Here is a 19,980-nt window from a genome sequence, read left to right as displayed (position 1 = left end):
AGGTCCCGAGATTCAAGCTGGTTTGAATCACTGCTGCATTTCCACACTGCCACCAATTATCAGGGCCTGGGTGTGACTGGGAAGGGAAGCTCTGACAGGACAGACGAGGAGCCAGGGTAGGCCCTGCCTGGTGTGGCTGCAAGTAGATGGACAGAATGGATTGTGTATTCCAGTGCCCGTCCTGACAGAGAAAGGCCCTCTTTCTTGGGTAACTCTGGCAACCCCGTAATGCCAAGAAAAGCTGCCATTTCGAATGGAGAGAAAAAAGCAATGTGACAGAATGATTCTTGATGGAGACAGAGGAATGGTTTGTTTCCTAGGGTTAGAGGTCTAGATGTGCCTTCTTCTAGAAGAGGGGCAGGGGACAGGACCTTATAGGAGGGCCCCCACCACCACCCCCATGCTCACTCCCCCGACTTTAATTAAGAGCCTTCCTTCCTCCTCTCTCTGTCACATTGAAGTAATGAGGGAAGAACATGGGAGAGACCACCTCTAGACCCTCCAGTGTGTTCTGGCCTTCAATCGCCTCTCCCCGTCACCCTGCTTTCCTGACACCCCATCTCCCATCAACACCCTGGAAAGATGATACGCAACAAGCCGCAGTTCGGTGTTCATCCGCTGCTCCTTCCCGCACGGCTCTACCTGACCACCAGGTCCTGCCCCCACCCCAACAGCCCTCCATTCCCCTATACGGTATCCTAGTGCCAGAAGCGTGCTGGTGGTCGCCACACAAGGGGCCGCATACACTGCGGCATCCAGCTGGCAACCCGCCTTCCCCGGGCTGGGGCTCCTGGCCCCGCCCACCTCTGGGTCGGAACTATGGTGGGCCTGGGAGGGGGCGTCGAGCGCATTCGCGCCCATATCCCTCCGCCCCCTTCCCGCCCCCACTTCCTTACACTCTAGCCACCAGCCATTCGTGCCGCACTCCTGCGCAGCCCCTGCTGGGTTTGGTTCTGCAGCGTGGGGGGCGGGAGCGCCTCTTTGCGATTCTGACCCGGCACGGAGAGCGGTGGGACTGCGACTGAGGAGCTTCGAGAGGAGGGGGAGGCCGACGAGCTGGGCCCTGGGCCTGCAAAGGCAAGTGGGGGCGGGGGGACCGGGGCGGGTAGGTGGTCGCCACGGTTGACCGTGGATGGCCTGCCCTTCTGAGCCTGGGATCCTGGCAAGGAGGAGAGAATGCGGTCCGAGCCAGCCTCTGAGAGAGGTGCGCAGCGCCGGGAGACCCCTGACGCGAAGATGCGGAGATCGGCGCGGCCCAGGCCGAGGGCGGAGAGGTGGCCAGAGAGACACCCTCGGGTCGTGCAGAAAGGAACCGCGCAGCCCGCTTCCCGGCCAGCCTTCCAGGAGCCCTTGCCCCGCCCCCGGCCGCGTCTGTGCTGGGAGAGGGCTGTGGAGAGGCTGCTGTGGGGGCGATCTTGGAGAGGCTCTGGGGTGGGGGTCGCAGGGGATGGTCGCCAGAGGCGGGGGTTGGCGTCAGAGCTTTGCGCGGAGGCGGCAGGTGGACGGTCGCGTTCGCCATTCCCGGCCCAGATTCTGGGAAGGTGCCTGTTGGGCCCCGCATGTTGGATGCTTTTCCTTGCAGCTCTGGGCCCGGTTTCTTCCTGTGGGTGCCCTGTTGATGCCAGAGTCTCCTGTCTGCGCGGTAGGTCTCGCGGAGTCTGTCTTCCTGCAGTGTGCGGCTCTAAAGGACAGGCTTGAAAAAAAGCAGGAGCAGGAAAATGGCTTGGATTTCTAGAGGTGTGTGGGGACAGGGGAGTGGGAGGCGATCCCTGACTGGAGACCCTGAAGTAGGGTGTGGTGACTGACCAGAGCAGGTCTGGGGGGATACTGAGGCACCTCCTAATATTTCCCTCTTTGTCAATGTTCCAAGCACTTTTCACCCCCTTTCCCCTAAAATAAATGAGCTTTGGAGATTAGGGTTGGCTAGGGAGTCGCAGGTACAGGTACGGCTTTCTAGAATATGCCTTTGCCCATCCCCCAATTTTTGCTGCGTAGGACACGGGTTGAGTTCCCTCTAGTGGTGAATCCTCAGAATTGCAGAAGGGAGTTAATGGGGAGAGAGGGAGGTGAAAAAATGGTGTAATCATCTCTGGAACTTTAGAGAGCCTAAAGGAGAAATGGAGAATAATCTACCAACAGGATTCTAAATGTTGAAAAGCAGATAATATTGGGACTTTTATCCTGGGTATTGGTTTGCTCACCAATCATCTAGTTGCTATCATTGTCTCCTGACTATGCTACATTTAATTCTCTTTGTTCCTAGTTCTGCTTTAAGGCTGGTGGCTTCTGCAAGGAACAAAGGAGGAGGACAGCTGCTTGTCTCTGGAGGTTGGTTTGAAGGGGGAATGCCTGTGGAAAGTTAAGAGTAAGAACATGGCAGAAGGCTTTGATCTAAGCTGGCACAGGGCCTCCTTCACCTTTCTTTTCTGCCAGGATTCCATAGTGCCACAGCATTGTGCCACAACGTTGTGCATTTCATTCAGGGAATATTGGGAATTTTTGGGTAGGAGTAGGTCGGGCTGTGTTTGAGAGGAGAAGACCTGAGAGTAGGGGCCAGGAGTGGGAACATTGGACCCTTGAATGGAAAGGGAGGGATTTGCATCGGGGGCCAGAGTATGTGCCTGTCTACCATGTGCTCCTGATTTATGCACTCTTGTTTCTTTACTTGACTGTAGGATCACCTGCAGGTCTTCTGTGAGACTTGACACTGCTGGAAGCCTGGAAGAGAGGGGAAAATTGCATCATATCAGTGCAGGTTGGTATGAGAGTGGGGTAATGGGGTGGAGTCATGTAAGCAAGCATGTTTTCTGTAATGATCAAGGTCCAGTGTGATGACTCAGCTGCTCCCATTTCAAATCCACTTTCCCACCATTTCCACTTGTTTTATAGCCGATCAAGTAGTCTGGCTGCCCTAGGGGTAAGGCACACAGATGAAATGAGGGCTCAGAGCCTCTTTCCGAGAGCTCCACTGTCTCACCAAGCATTCAGTATCCAGTCTCCATGTGTGGATTTCTGCATGGGGTGACAACATTTGGAAGAGGCTCAAAGCCCTTTTCCTTTCTCTCTCCCTAGATCCACCTCCAGTGACAGCTCTGGTGGTGGTAGAGTTGCCCCCGACCACCACCCTCATCAGGTCTGTGCCCACCCAGGAACCATCCAACCTTCCCAGCTTGGTTGTACCTGCTCTGCAGTCTGTTAGTGGCAGAGGCTGTGTTTGGGAACGAAGCTGATTGACTGCTGGACTGGCATTTGACACTAACTCTTGCTTCCGACTTTGTAGCCTGAATCACTGAAAGATTGGACTGTGAAGATACAAACCTGTGACAGATTTGTGTTCAAAGTTGAGACTGGGGTTGGGCTATAGGTCTGGTCCTCCTTTATAACTAGGACATGACTGGGGCTGAGATTGAGCCTGGAACCCAGGCTAAATCTGAAAAGAAGACTGGAGAAGTGGTTGCTGATGGGGCTGAGAGGGAGTCTGATGTCCCTCTTGTGGTCAGACCCAAGGTTAGGACCCAGTCCCAGGTAATGACTGGAGTAAGACCCCAAACTGTGGTCATGGCAATTCCTGGGTCATGTCCTCCATCTGAGGCCAAGGCCATCCCTGGGGCAAGATCTAGTGAAGAACCCCCTGCATGTGCCCTGACTGAAATTGGGGCTGGGGCAATGTCGAAGTCAGAGGTAGTGGACCCGTCCAATGGCATGGCTTGTCCACTCATCATTACTGATTCTGGGTCAGTTGTTAAAACTAATGCCTTTTCTGTAGATAGGGATCTGGGCAATGTGATGGCTGAGTCCTTTCATGGCTCCAAGATCCAGTCTCAAGCTGGAGTTCATCCATGGTTTGTGTCAGGGGAGGAGACTAATATGGGGTCTCAGTGTTACCCTAGATCTAGGGTCAAACAAGAAGCCTCTAATAATTTTGATTTCACATGGGTAGATGACTCTTCTCTGAGTTCTTGGTTCTGGAATGGAAAAGAGGTCAATTCCAGATATTGTCCTTGGGATGGGGAAAAGACCAGTGCAAGATCCAGGCACAGGGCAACACATGAGGCTAATATTATGTCTAGGCCCCAAACCAAAAGAAAACTTTATATTGTGTCCAGTTCTGGTTCTGAGGATGAGTCTGTTAAGATGTCCTGGTTGTGGGCCAGAGAGAAGACCAAATCCAGTTCTAGGCCCAGAGAAGAGGCCAATAGCAGCAGGTCCAGATTTAGAACAAAGAAAGAAGTCTTTCTTGAGTCCAGTTCTGGCTCTGAGGGCGAGGCTCATATGAAGTCCTGGTTCTGGACTGGGGAGGAAAACAAATACAGGTCCAAATCCCGAGCTAGGAAAGAAGTAAATATCAGATCTAGGCACAGGGCCAAAAGAGAGACCTGCATTGATGTCACGACTGGGACTGTAGGTGTAGTCCAAAAGGAGTCCTGGTTCTGGCCTGAAGAAAAAGATGATAACTTATCAAGGCCCAAGATCAAGAAAAAGACCAGGGCCACATCAGTGGCCAAGGAAGAGTCCAAAACCAAGCCCAAGCAAGAAGCCAGGTCTGAGGAGGAAGTCCTCATTGGGACATGGTTCTGGGCTGCAGAAGAGCCTAGCATGGTGGCTAGGGCCTGTGTCCAGTCCAGCCCACAGTCAGAGGATGAGTCCATTTTTGGGAATTGGTTCTGGACTGAAGAGGCTAGTTTGGGGAGTGGGGTCAGCAGTAAATCCAGACAAGAGGCTGAGGAGGAGGCTATTGTCTCATCCTGGTTTGGGGCAGGGGAAAAGACCAGTATGGAAACTGGAGTTTTAGCCAACTCTGAATTTATATCAGCAGATGAAGAAGAAGAGATCATTGTTGGTTCATGGTTCTGGGCTGAAGAAGAAGCCAACCCAGAGGCTGAGGAAGAGACTATATTTGGGTCTTGGTTCTGGGTCATTGAAGAGGCAGGTGTAGAAGCTGATGTTGGGGCCAGTTATGAGTCCAGCCCAAAGTCTGAGGAAGAAGGGGTCATTAGTCCCTGGTTCTGGACTGGAAAGTTCAATAGAGATGCTGGGACTGGAGAAGAAGCCAGGCCATGGGCTAAAGAAGAGAAAACATATGGGTCCTGGTTTGGGACTGAAAATAAATTCAGTACGGATTCTGGGCCTGAAGCCAGCTGTGATGCCAGGACAGGGACCGATGAGGAGGAGCCTATTATTGGGTCCTGGTTCTGGGCTGGGGGAGAAACTAGTATGGATGCTGGAGTCAGCAGCAAGTCCAATTTGGAGGATGAAGATGAGGTAGTTAAGTCATCTTGGTTTCAGGCCAGAAAAGAGGTCACTATGCAGTTTGGGTCTGGTACCAATTGCGAATTTATGGCAGAAGAAAAAGAGACCAATAATGAATCCTGTTTCTGGGCTGGTGAAGATTCCTGTATGCATCCTGCCAATGGAGACAGCTGGAAGTCCAGGTCAAAGGAGGAAGAGGATGCTGTCGACTCATGGTTCTCATCCAGAAAGCACATAAGGCCAGAGACCATAATAGGATCCTTGTTCTGGTCTGGGGAAGATAGTGGTGTAAATATTGGGACTGGAGAAGAGACCAGGTCTCTGACTAAGGAGGAAACCACGGTCAGGTCCTGCTTCTGGACAGGAGAAGCAGGCTTTATAGAGCCTACAGTCAGAAAAGAGTCCAGTCCAGAGGCTGAGAAGGAGGCTACTACTGGTTCTCCTTTCTGGGCTGGGGAAGAGGACAGGCTTGAGGCAGCAGCTAAGGCTAGAGAACAGGACAGATTAGCACATGAGAAAGAAGATATTGTTGGGTCCTGGTTCAGGGCCAGAGAAGAGGCCTCCAGAGAAGAGACTGGGTTCAGCAGCAAATCCAGTACAGAAGCAGAAGAAACGGTGGCCATTATTGGGTCCTGGTTCTGGACTGAAGAAGAAGCAAGTACAGATGCCGGGTCTCAGGCAGAAGAAACCAGGTCAGGTACTGAGGAGGAGACTATTTTTGCATCCCAGGTCTGGGCTAGAAAAGAGGTCAATATAGAAACAGGGGCCTGCTGCATATCTGAGCAAGAGGATGATGAAGAGATGATTATTGAGTCCTGGTTCTGGTCCAAAGACAAAGCCATTAAGGAGACAGGAACTGTGGCCACCTGTGAGTCTAGGCCAGAAAATGAAGAAGGGACAGTTCTTGGGTCCTGGTTCAGAGTGAGAGATGAGGCCAATTATGACTCTGGCAGTGGAACAAACTGTGAGTCCAGGGCAGTAGCTGAGGAAGAGGAGGCCATAGTTGGGTCCTGGTTCTGGGAAGGTGATGAAACACACTTTGAATCAAATCCTATGCCTGTTTTCAGAAACATTTGCAGGTCCGTATATTCAGTCGAACAGGAGCCTGATCCTTCACGCAGGCCCAAGAGCTGGGAGGAGGTCACTGTTAAATTTGAACCTGGTCCATGGGGTAGGGTTGGCTTTCCCTCCACTAGCTTCTTTAGATTTCCAAAAGAAGCAGTATCTCTATTCTGTGAAATGTTTGGGGGAAAGTCTAAACACATGGAACAGAACCCAGAAGGGGAAGAACAGGAATCTTTGCTTCAACTTGATCAACCTGACCCTGAGTTCCCATTTCAATATGATACTTCTTACCGCTCAGTCATGGAGGTTCGAGAGCATCTTAAGGCCAAGGAGAATGCAGAGCCTGAGACTTGGTCCTGCAGCTGTATACAATGTGAGCTTAGAATTGGTTCTGAAGAGTTTGAGGAACTCCTTTTATTAATGGATAAAATTCGGGATCCCTTTATTCATGAAATATCTAAAATTGCAATGGGTATGAGACGTACTTCTCAGTTTACCCGAGATTTCATTCGGGACTCAGGTGTTGTCTCACTTATTGAAACTTTACTCAATTATCCTTCCTCCCGAGTTAGGACAAGTTTTTTGGAAAATATGATTCGCATGGCTCCACCTTACCCAAATCTAAACATGATTGAGACATACATATGTCAAGTGTGTGAAGAAACCCTTACATATAGTTTGGATTCCCCAGAACAGTTGTCTGGTCTAACAATGATTGGACACCTCACTACTACTACTGACTACCACAGATTGGTTGCCAACTATATGTCAGGGTTTCTCTCCTTATTAGCCACAGGCAATACAAAAACAAGATTTCTTGTTCTGAAAATGCTGTTGAATTTGTCTGAAAATCCTGTTGTGACAAAGGAACTACTCAGTGCTGAAGCAGTATCAGAATTTATGGGCATTTGTAACAAGGAAGAGAAAAATGACAATATTCAAATTGTTCTGGCAATGTTTGAGAATATTGGTAAGAATATCAAAAAAGAAGCAATGTTGCTTATTGATGATGATTTTGACATTGAGCCACTTATTTCTGCATTCCATGAATTTGAGGAGTTTGCTAAGGAATTGCAAGCCAAAACAGATGGTAAAAATGACCCTGAGGCAGGCCAAGAAAATTAGTAAGATTAGCTACTTGCCAGTGATTTTCCTTAGTTCTGTGGTAGTCCTTGAATAATGCTTTGGTTTTCACAGTTGTTTCTCTATTGCAATATCCATCTTTGGTATTGATACAAACTGCCCAACTCTGTCTAACTGTGTCATTTTACTGATGCCAAGAGTGTTATAATTGAAGACATTTGTTGATATTTATCTTGCTGTCCAGATTGTGATATTTAGTATTTGAGTGTGTAGTGAACTGTGTCATCATAAGTAAGCTATTCTTCTGTGCGTTGTTCTAAAGTATAGTTATCTATTTGAGTCTTGCTTGTGTTTTCAATAAAGTTCTGTGTTAAAGTTGGCAGAAGTCACACTTCTTGAACTTAAAGTATAGATGCAGAGATAACACATGAACACATAACACATGAATTAAGGTTATGAGTAATATGGTTCTTTCAAAAGCATATTCTTATAATAATAAATTATTATAAGGAAATATTAATGTGGGCTGCTACTCAGGGCATACTTCTGAGAGATGGACTCATTTAAATTACTCTGAAGAGTATCAAGGGGGTTGGTGGTATGAAAAAAATGGAGTTGGAGAAAGTCCTGTGGGCGTGAGGTTTCTAGTTTGCATGGAGTAGGTGGGGAAAGTATATATTGAGGAATATAGAGAATGACGTGAATTTTGAAGGGCTGAGAAAAAAGGTTTTATGTATATAATATATAATGTATTCTATATATGAAAAGGCTTTTCTTCAAAGATGCCTAAAGGATAAAAGAACGGGACAGGAATGCACATGAATTTAATGAAGTCAGTGGGATGATTTCCTCATGGTGGTAGCCCATGGAAAGTGTTAAGGGAATACCATACACCAATTAAAAATGATGATGTATAGGTTTGTAAGCTGGCTAGGAAAAACCCTTATGCTTTCAATATTTGGAAAATATTTTCTCCTAATCCCATTTTAAAAATCAATGCATGAATAAACTGAATTTCTGTGCAATTTTTTTATGATTTGATTATGAAAAATTCTGTTGGAATGATATAAAATATGTCCAAGTAGTGAAGAGGTAAAAGAGCCTACAACTTCAGAAGGACTGGTTTCCCAAATAATCTTATTCACACAAGTATTTAAAGGGAAAAAAACCCTGAAGTTCCAGAGTTGTTTTACACATTCCCAAAGGTAGTAACTTTTCAAATGAGCAATGTCAGGGAAAAAGTTGGTTTGGGGAGGGAGTCTGGGTTTATCGGAAGTACACAAGGTTTGAACATTTTCAGGAAGAGTACCAGACATGGTGACCTTATTTTTGGTTTGTCTCAGAGTGCTAAGTGCTCTTTTTCCAACTGACTCTAGTATGTGAAGGTTATGGAAGTAGGGCAAAGTGGCAGTTTTGATTCCCCTCACAAATCACAAATGTTAACAGGGATCATCCTGGTGGAGGAAATTACAATTTGAATGTGTTTCAGTTATCGGTATTCTTCAAGACAGATTTTAATGTCACTGGCTTAATACAGAAAATATTAAGTAGTTCATCTCCAAAGTCCTCTTTTAGAGTGTTCGTTGCCAGTCCTGGGCCCTTACAGACTTAGGCCCAGGCCTAGGGCTGGAAGCTTTTGCTCCAAATCTACCCTTCTTCCAGCTCTGTATCTTCACCAGGGTCTGGAGCTTCAGGTTCCTCTAGCAAGCAGAAGGTTCTGCCCACCAAGCAGTAGGCCTAGCTCAGACTAGCTGATTGCTTGACTGCTTGGGACGACTGTGGATCATGTGACCAGGCTTCGAAGTTAGCTGCCTTTCCTCTGAGGAACCAACAAAATAAATCCCCTTTTATTAAAAGCCAATCCGTCTCTGGTGTGTTGCATTCCGGCAGCTAGCAAACTAGAACACTGGGGGCATGCATTAAGGTGTATTTATTTGCATAGAAAAGGAACAGGAAGGATGTTTGGCCGACTGAAGTCATAGGAGTGGCAGGATATTATTCTAGGGGAGTGGGAGAAGGGACCAAATTGTGTCTGTCTGTCACTACACTAGTATGAAAACTAATTTCTCAGGCAGCGATAAGTACAACATTTATTGGTAAATGAAAGGTCTCTAAGCCAGTCACCAGCATCTCAGCCCGGGTCTGTCTTTTGTCCAGGAACTGATGGGGTAGGAATTCATCCTGCAGGAAGCATATGTAAGGAGAAACAATGGTGGCTGTTGGAAGAGGTGGCATTCTGAGGCTGGCTACTGGTGATCCTTGGTCCTTTTCTTTTGAAAGAAAAATAAATTTGGGGTTAAGTAGTATTTGCACTACCAGGAATTTAACAATTTTTAAAAATAAAAATGTATTTTAAATAAATTTAAATAAAGTATGATTTTATTTTTTAAATATTTTAAAATGACTCCCAGGGATGAATCCAGACCTGGCACCATGGGATCAACAATTCCATCCTGACCAAAAGTGGGGAAAGAAGTGTAATTAATTGTCAGTGGCAGAGAGAGTTCAAATAGAGTCGAGAGGCTACTCTGGAGGTTGCTCTTATGCAAGCTTCAGTTAGACCTTGCTACCTATCATAACCTGCCAACCCCCAACCAGGACCATTCCAGCCAGTCCTAAAGAACACCTAGGGCAATATATAAGATTCCACAAGGGTTCCACGCACTAGAGTAACTTGTCAGAAACCTACAACCCCCAGATGGGTCCCTTGTCCAGATAAGTCCTGAAACCTAGCCTAGCCTCTCCAGAACATCAGATAATTCCATCTCACTACCCCATGTTAGTGACAGACCCTTCCAATATGAAAAATTTAGAATGGCCATAGCCTAAACACCCCTAAAGTGAGAGATGGAAAGATCATAGGTGACGGTGGAGTTATACAGAGAAGATAGGATTAAACAAATGAGTATGAATGCTGAACCATTAAATTGATTTCTCGTTTAATATCCAGTATTTTAGAGTGCTAGAAATAAAAATCTAAAATTATGAAATTGTAACCTGTGTCAAATTCTGAAATTTGTTTTACAACTAATTGTGGTGCTGTGCTTTGAAATTTGTAGCTTTTTTGTGTATATGTTAGTTTTCACACACACAAAAAGGAAAAAAGTCGATTGTGATGATAAAAAAAATATTTACGCCCTCTAGCCTCCTATATTTTAGAGCAGCTAGAAGGAAAAATATGAGAGGATGGTATGGTAGCCCATGACAAACTGGGATCTTTTCTGTAACCACTTGTTGAAGACTGATTTGAAAACTGTTTTTTTGTTTGTTTGTTTGTTTCTTTGCTTTGTATATATGTTATACTCTACAATAAAAAAAGGTAAAAATCAAAAATAAATAAAAAATAAAGTAGAGCTGACTCAAGGAATGATAAATGGAGCACAAATAAGGAGCCTGTATATTGCTATATATGTACATTTACATTATGTGACAGTTTGGAAATTTACAGAAAAGTGAAATATTCAGTGTTTTGGGAGTCCATAAGACCACACACAAGTTCAGTGATTTGATAGCAGGACTCTTGACATAAGAGTTTTACTTCTAGCTGTGATTTATTATAGTGAAAGAAGAAAAAAAATCAGCAAAAAGGAAAAATTTATGGGTTGAAGTTTGCATGAACAAAAATTTCAGACCTCCTGAATGAAAACAGTTGTTCACCATAAAACACGTTATTTTCACAAATAATTTTGGTACAGTGAGCCCCTCTTATAATTCTGGAAATAGTGAAACCCTTCTCAAATCCGAATTTCCAGATGCTAGTCAAGGGCTAGCCTTGTAAGCCGGCCTAAGGATAGCAATCTCAGACCTGCTTTAACTGTTTTCTGCATATTCAGTGAATGGTCTTGGAAAACTTGGCTAGTCATTTCGGAAAAAAATACATGTGAACAAATTCCAGGAAGATAAAATGTCTTAAATGCTTTAAAGGGGTAGGTAACTGCTCTTCTGGTGTTGGAAACACATTAACTTCCTTACTATGGTTTACGTTAAGCCATGTTAAGCCTTATGGGTTAGCTGAGATGTTATATCCATATCTCACATACATCATTGGATTTTCCAGTTAATTTCATCACTTTATCCTATTAGCAGTATCCTAACTGATAGATTCACTGGGGGCAGGGGTCACTGATATTCTCCCTTGACCCTCTCTTTGAGTTTCAAAACAGAAAAGGCTATTGGCCAAGCCAAAGGATATGTCTCTGCATTGCCAAGGCAGAAGGCCTGCTGAATGTCTTCAAGAAGCCTTCCATGATGGTGCTTATTATCTTGACAGCTTTAAAATAGTCCACAATATATGACCCTCAACCATACAATTTCCTAATAACAAAAGGATAAACTCCATCTGTATGGGGAGGCTCATATTTAACAGGACACAAGATGTTCTAGTTTGCTAGCTGCCGGAATGCAACACACCAGAGATGGATTGGTTTTCAATAAAAGGGGATTTATTTAGTTAACCTATAGTTCTTCAGAGGAAAGGCAGCTAACTTTCAACTGTGGTTCGTTCTTACATGGGAAAGCACAGGGCGATCTCTGCTGGCCTTCTCTCCAGGCCTCTAGGTTCCAACATCTTTCCCTGGGGTGATTCCTTTCTGCATCTCCAAAGGCCTGGACTGAGCTGCAAGTCCTGAGATAAGGTGTGCCGAGCTGCTTGGGCTGTGCTATGTTGAGCTCTCTCATTTAAGCACCAGCCAATTAAATCAAACATCATTCATTGCAGCAGGCATGCCTCCTAGCCAACTGCAGATGTAACCAGCAACAGATGAGGTTCACATGCTATTGGCTCATGTCCACAGCGATAGAACTAGGCATCTTCACTGGGCCAAGTTGACACCTGAATTTAACTACCACACAAGACTTACAGAATCCAGAGTATCAGTTCATTAATTTGTAAGGGGAAAGAATAACATCAAAGGAACGAAACTAAACTAAAATATTAGCATCTAGTGGATTTGCTCACTCTGTATAGACCTGGCATAATTTAAAATCAAAACAGAAGGTCAAGTATTTAATTTAGATTGAGAAATAATTTGTATATTAATTTAAATGTATAAATCTTTGTTATGAAGTTGGAATATATGATCACTCTTGAACAATTGGTATTCAAAGTGCTAGTCTTCAATAAGAAAGGGAGTTTGTGCCAGAATTCTACATCAAAGCACTCATTAAATTTTTAGTAAGTTTTTTTTCATCATGTATCTGTGTATTCATCACCATGATTTTTAGAAAATTTGCATCAGTCCAGGAAAAGAAATGAAAAGATAAAAACTCATATATACCATACCCCTCACCTCACCCTCTCATTGACCACTAGTATTTCCCTCTACCCAATATATTTTAACCTTTGTTCCCCCTATTCTTTATTTTTATCCATATTTTTTTTACTCATCTGTCCATACCCTGGATAAAAGGAGCATCAGACACAAGGTTTTCACAGTCACAGTTACATTGTAAAAGTTATATCTTATTCTTAAAGAATCAAGGCTACTGGAACACAGTTCAACAGTTTCAGGTATTTCCCTCAAGCCACTCCAATATACAATAAACTAAAAAGGGATATCTATGTAATGCATAAGAATAATCTGCAGGATAACCTGTCAACTGTTTGAAATCTCTCAGCCACTGAAAGTTTGTTTGGTCTCATTTCTCTCTTCCTCCTTTTGGTCAAGAAGGCTTTCTCAGTCCCTTGGTGCTGGGTCCTGGCTCATCTCTGGAGTTCTGTTTCACAGTGCCAGGGAGATTTACACCACCACTGGGAGTTATGTCCCACATAGGGGTGGGGGGAAGGCAGTGAGTTCACCTAGCAAGATTTTTTGATAAGCTATGAGCACGTTACATTAAGGTGCAATCTTTTTATCTCTTTGCAGACTGGTAAGAAACAGGTTGACAATGAGAAGCCAGTCCGTAGATACACTTTGAGTGGTAACATAACTGTGGAATATTACTTCGTGAAATATTTGGACAAAAATCTGATCCTTTCAGAGGAAAGAAAGTAAATCCATTTAGAAATCCACCAACTCTGATATTCTTAATGTACTAATTGGAGAGGTTGTTACTGGTATACAAAATACAATGAAGAATTTAAAAGTAGAAGTCATGAAAATACAGACACAGTGAAGAAGTAATAAAGATGATGTTTTAAATTAGAAGAGAATGAAATAGAGCAGCTGTTTAAAAAGTTGAGAAAGTGATCAGACTTTGAGTAGAGATATGAATAAAGCTGATCTGAATAGGACTAAGGTAGATCAGAATAGAGGATAAGGGATGATATGGGCCATATTTAAAAACTTCAACTTCTGTGTGTGAGACCAAAGGGAGAAATGTATATTTGGTGCAAAATTTATATTTTGGGCAGCACATTATCTAATATAACTTGTATGGTCAGTTTATTTGGATACCATAATTACATGGACTCTTGAATAGGGCATTAGATCTTGGTTTGTACAGGCTAGTATGATGCCCTGATATATCCCAGAGAAATTTGGGCAGTGAATAAAAATGTATTTGCAAAGTCCCCTTGGAGGTGACTGGGGACAAAGGAGGAAATACTAAACTTCATCACCTGGGAATTCCTGATATTCTTGCAAGTATTGGGGACAATCAATTCAATAGGCTGGTCCTTCGATCTTGGGGTTCAATCCTATGAAACATAGTCCTGCAAAGGAGAATCTAAGCCCACTTGTAATTATGCTTAAGAGTCACCTCCAAGAGAACCTCTTTTGTTGCTCAGATGTGGCCTGTCTTTCTAAGCCATCTTGGCAGGTGAACTCACTGCCCTCCCCACTATGTGGGACATGATTCCCAGGGATGTATATCTCCCTGGCAATGTGCAATGGTACTCCCAGGATGAGCCAGTACCCAGCATCATGGGATTAAGAAAGCCTTCTTAACCAAAAGGGGGAAGAGAGAAATGAGACAAAATAGAGTTTCAGTGGCTGGGAGATTTTAAAGTTGGGAGGGTATCCTGGAGGTTATTCTTATGCATTTTATAGATTATCCCTTTTTAGTTTATGGTGCATTGGAGTGGCTAGAGGGAAGTAGCTGAAATTGTTGAACTGTGTTCTGGTAGCCTAGATTCTTGAAGATGATTGTATAACTATATAGCTTTTAAAATATGACTGTGTGATTGTGAAAACCATGTGTCTAATGCTCCTCTTATCCAAGGTATGGACAGATGAGTGAAAAAATAAGGAAAAATAAATAAATGAATAATGGGGGGGATTAGGGGTAAAAATAATTAGGTGGATTGAAATACTAGTAGTCAATGAGAGGGAGAGGTAAAGGGAATGGGATGTCTGAGTTTTTTCTTTCTGGAGTGATGCAAATGTTCTAAAAATGATCATGGTGATGAATGCACAACTGTGATGTTATTGTGAGCCATTGATTGTATACTATGGATGGACTGTATGTGTGTGAAGATTTCTCGATAACAGTATTTTAGAAAAAGATAATGGGATGAAAAATTTAAAAAATATTGTGACAACTGATGTTTTGACTTGTAAAATGCTGCTGGAATGCAATATACCAGAAATGGAACAGCTTTTTTAAAAAAAGGGACTTTATTAGATTAAAAGTTTTCAGTTCTAAGGTCATAAAAGTGTCCAAACTAAGGCATCCAGACAAAGATACCTTGACTCGAGAGAGGCTGATGTCCGTCACATGGGAAGGCATGTGGCTGGTGTCTGCTGGACCTTGTTCCTGGTTCCATTGCTCCCAGCTTTTGATGCCAGTGGTTTCCTCTCTAAGCAACTGTGGGCCTTCACTTAGGTCCTCCATGACACAACTCTGGGTTTTGGCTTGCTTAGCATCTCACGGGAAGACACTTGGTGACCTCTACGGGGCTCTGCATCTCTACACACCTGGGTCTAAGCATCTGCTCTCTCTCGACACTCTAAGTATCTCTAAATGTCTGTGTCTCTGTCAGCCCTGTTTAGCTTCTGTTGGCCCTCTTAGCTCCTGTTATCCCCTGGGGCTTTTGCATTTCCAAACATCTGTGTCTGTGTCTGCATCTGAAGTTTCTCCAAAATATCTCCCCTTTCTAGGTCTCTAGTAAACTAATCAAGACCTACCTTGAATGGGCAGAGTCACATCTACATCTAATCAAAAGGCCACACTCACTATTAGGTGTGTCATATCTCCATGGAAGTAATCTAATAAAAAGGTCATGCTCCATGAAAACAGTCTAATCAAAGACTTCCACCCTAAACTATAGGTCTGGCTGCACAAGGTTGAATCAGCCTTATAACATGGCTTTTCTGGGGTATATGATAGTTTCAAACCGACACAATGGACAGCTATTTATAGGAGATAATAACAGGTTCCCACATAATAAAATAAGATTAAATAAAATTTTCAATACCCATTTTCCTCTTTTCTTACAAAAGGAATCCATGTTCTTTGTATAAACAGCAATCTAATATTGTCATGGTAAGGGCCTTCCTAAGCATGACAATAAAGGGGGGGAATATAGTTGAGTTTAAGAGAATTGAATCCATAAAAATTGTCTCTATAACAATATATATGAAAAATTGTTAATCATTTAATATGTTATTATTAAATGCCCTTGCAAATCAATAAATGCTGATACCTCCAAAAATTTATAAGTGACTTTAAAAGCCATAACACAAAAAAATACAACAACGGCCAATGAGTATAAGAAATTGAGAGATAACTTTGTTCATCTTTCACTGGTTCAATTGAAAAAGACTTATTGAAATGATAATACTTGCTAATTCTCACCATTCTAAGAAGCCATTTTAGACATTTTTTCTTAACCTATCCCCGTGAAATTTTAGTATCTGAGATACACTGTGTGAAAGTTTATGTAAGGTATAGTTATGCTGTGCTTTATACATAAAAAGAATAAGCTTTTCTCCCGAGGACCGATTTTGCCTTCCTTTGGGATATTACTGTCCCTGTTAAGAATTCATTCCATATACTTAATTGTATATGTATACAAGTATTAGTCACAAGCTTTTTGTGTCTTTGTTGGTAATAAGACCTAAATGTTCAACAAATGTAATCAGTTAAATGAATTGTTTCACAAATATTTGTGCATATTGCAGTTATTAATAATGAATTATAGTATTATAATAGCATAGGATAAAACAGCATGACATAATGATATATTATAACATAACATAAGCATAATATAAAATATATAGTTTGAGCCTAATTTTTAAAATATACTTCACTTGGACCTGGAAGGTAATAGTAGCCCAAGTTATGGTTAATCCTTAAGCAAATTAACCCATAAATTACTTAATACTCCTCAGTACATGAAAGTTGATTATCATTTTAGGTGATTTCAGGACATTTTTCCCACCTCTCATACATAATTACATATATACTTACACATAATTTTTTTTTAAATGGAATATTAAAAAAATGTGTGCATGTATTTAGACTAACATCATGGAAAATCACTAAAAATATCTCGTGTCATTCATCTTTCTCTGTATACATAAACATTTAAAAAATAAAACGAATCATAGTAAATATATTTTTTCTTGATTTTATCATTTTAAATAATGTAGACTTAAGGTATGTGGTAGAATTCACACTTCATATTCAACTTCATATTAATAAATAAAATATCTTTTTTGATTAGATAAGTTGTAGGTTTACAGAAAAATCATGCATAAAATAGAGTTCCCATATACGCTGCCCAATTTACACCTAGCGTTAGTGTGGTACATTTGTTACAGTTGATGAAAGAATATTATTAATATAGTACTATTAGCTATACACCATGGATTACATTAGGGTTCCCTGCTTGTGTTGTACAGTCATAGGTTTTGGTTTCTTTTTTAAAAAAAAATTTCTGGTACATAAACAACCTAAAATTTCCCCTTTTAAGCACATTCATGTATATAATCCAGTGCTATAATTATGTTCACAATGTTGTGCTAATATCACTACCATCCATTGGCCGAAACTTCACAATCAACCAAAATAGAAACTGTAAAATTGAAGCATTAACACCCCATTAACTACCCTCAGCTCCTGGTAACCTCTGTTCTAGTTTCTGACTCTATGAATTTGCCTATTCTAATTACTTTATATCATTAAGATCCTACAATATCTGTCCTTTTGTGTCTGGCTTATTTCACTCAACATGTTGTCACATGTATCAGAATTTCCTTCCTTTCTATGGCTCACTAATATTACTTTGTGTGTATGTACCACATTTTACTTATCCATTTATCAGGGTGCTTGTGTTATTTCCATCTCTTTTTATGCAATTTTATTGAGATATATTCACATAGCATATAATCATCCAAAGTATGCAATCAGTGGCTCACAGTATCATCATACAGTTCTGCATTCATCACCACAATCAATTTTAGAACATTTCATTGCTCATTGATACTAAACCCCTATCTGCCCTATTATTTATTTATATTTCTGTCTTTATTTTCTCACTCATCTGCCCATACACCGGATAAAGGGAGTGTCACTCATAAGGTTTTCACAAACACATGGTCACCCAGTAAAAGCTATATAGTTATACAATCATTTTCAAGAATCAAGGCTACTGGATTACATTTCAATAGCTTCAGGTATTTCCTTCTAGCTATTCTAGTACACTAGAAACTAAAATGAAATATCTCTACAATAAGAATAACCTCTAGAATGACCTTTTAACTCTATTGGAACTCTTAGCCACTTAAATTTTATTTTGTTTCATTTCTTTAACCCATTTTAGTCAAGAAGGGTTTCTCAATTCCACTATGCCATGGCCAGGCTAATCCCTGTGAGTCATGTCCCACATTGCCACGGAGATTTACCCTCCTGGGAGTCATGCCCCATATAGTGGAGACACTAGTGAGTTTATTTGCAGAGTCAGCTAGGTGAGAAATGACACATCTGAACAACAAAAGAGATTCTCTGGGGGTGACTCTTAGACAAAATTATAAGTAGGCTTAACTTCTCCTTTGCAGAAATAAGTTTCATAAGGGCAGGCCCAGTAATCAAGGACTTGGCTTATTAAATTTGGAATCCCTGATACTTGTGAAAATCAAGAATTCCCCAGGTGGGGAAGTTTAATATTTCCAATTTTTTCACCAGTCCCTCAAGGGTGCTTTGCAAATACTTTTTAAATTTTCTGCCCAAATTACTCTGGAATGTATCAGGGTACATTAACCTGTACAAAGCAACAAGATCTCCTTTCCTATTCGAGGTACCATGTAATTATGTTGTTTGAATAAACTGACCATACAAGTTTAATGAGATAATGTGCTACAGAAAATATAAATTTTCTACCAAATAATCATCTCTTCCTTTGATTTCACAAAGACATTGAAGTTTTTAGATACTGTCAATATGATCCATAAACCTATATTCTGATTTACCTTGACTCATATCTCTAATTGAAGTCTTATCTCTTTTTCAGCTTCTTTAAGAGTTGCTGTATGGTGTAATGCTAAGAGCTTCAAAATCTTAACTGTGAGTCTCCGGTTTCACACAGATACCCAAAGGTCCAGGAAATGACCAGGTTATACACAAAGAGCTCAGCTTCTCTTCTCAAAATTTAGAAATAACAGTGAAAACTCAGGAATAGATGTGACTGCTGCAAGAGCTTACAATCTAGGAATCTTTACAATAAGCCTTATTGAACATTCTGTATTCCTTAATATTCAGTTGCCTAATCTCTTCCCAGCTTCCATTCCCTAATAACCTGTGCCTTCAAAATCAATTCTCAGAGTTTTTACATTATAGTTAGTTCATATTAGTGAGTTCTAAATATTTGTCTTTTCATTTTTTACTAATTTTGCTGAATATATCTTCAAGGTTCATTCACCTAGTTGCATTCCTCACAACTTCATTCCTTCTTGCAGTTGGTCAATCTTCCATTATATGTATACACCACAGTTCACCTTCCATTCATCTACCAATATACCCTTCAGCCACTTTGACTCCTTGCCGATCTTAGATACTGCCACCATAAACATCAGTGTGCAAATGTCCATTCATGTCCTTGCTTTCAGTTCTTCTAAGTATATACCTACTAATGGCAACCTTATACTTAGCCTCCTGTAGAACCACCTTACTGCCCTCTAGAGGGGCTACAACATTCTACTCCCCTACAATAGTGAATAGGTACATCTTTCCACATTTTCTCCAACGCTTGTATCCTTCTGTCTGTTTTTAAAACAGTTTTATTCACATACCCTACAATCCATCCTAAGTAAACAATCAATGACTCCTGGTATAATCATGTAGTTATGCATTCACCAACACCATCTATATGAGAACATTTCCATTTCATCCACAAAGAAAGAAAAAGAGTAAAAGATTAAAAAATGAATAAATAAATAAAAAGGCAAAACAACAAGAATTCCATATCCCTCCCTTATATCCCCCTCTTATTGATATTTAGCTTTTTCAATTAATCTTACAATTAATTGAAGCATATTATAATGCCAACTGTTAACTATAGACCCTAGTTTGTACTGATTGTATTTTTTCCATATACTATCTGTTCTAATTTTCAAGCTGCTGGAATGTGATATACCAGAAAAGGAACAGGTTTTAAAAAGGGCGATTTATTAAGTTGCAAGTTTACATGTTCTAAGGCCATGA

General features: G+C 41.6%; 1 protein-coding gene across 2 annotated transcripts; it reads left to right on the top strand.

Annotated features, from left to right (window-relative positions):
- Positions 1 to 836: 836 nt before the first annotated feature.
- GPRASP1 (G protein-coupled receptor associated sorting protein 1) lies at positions 837 to 9,017 on the top strand. Of its 2 annotated transcripts, XM_077145912.1 has the most exons (5): positions 837 to 1,077; positions 1,583 to 1,737; positions 2,264 to 2,328; positions 2,676 to 2,755; positions 3,073 to 9,017. In XM_077145912.1, the coding sequence occupies exon 5, from the start codon at positions 3,391 to 3,393 to the stop codon at positions 7,438 to 7,440; it is 4,050 nt and encodes a 1,349-aa protein (XP_077002027.1). In that variant the 5' UTR covers positions 837 to 1,077; positions 1,583 to 1,737; positions 2,264 to 2,328; positions 2,676 to 2,755; positions 3,073 to 3,390; the 3' UTR covers positions 7,441 to 9,017. The 2 variants fall into 2 exon arrangements, with proteins under 2 accessions (XP_077002027.1, XP_077002028.1); XM_077145913.1 differs by lacking the exon at positions 837 to 1,077 and having other exon boundaries at positions 1,472 to 1,642.
- The last annotated feature ends 10,963 nt before the right edge of the window (positions 9,018 to 19,980 follow it).

Source organism: Tamandua tetradactyla, chromosome X, assembly GCF_023851605.1.
Source record: "Tamandua tetradactyla isolate mTamTet1 chromosome X, mTamTet1.pri, whole genome shotgun sequence".
Classification (NCBI taxonomy): domain Eukaryota; kingdom Metazoa; phylum Chordata; class Mammalia; order Pilosa; family Myrmecophagidae; genus Tamandua; species Tamandua tetradactyla.
Note: the sequence above shows the minus strand (reverse complement) of the source record. Positions and strands in the feature narration are given on the sequence as shown.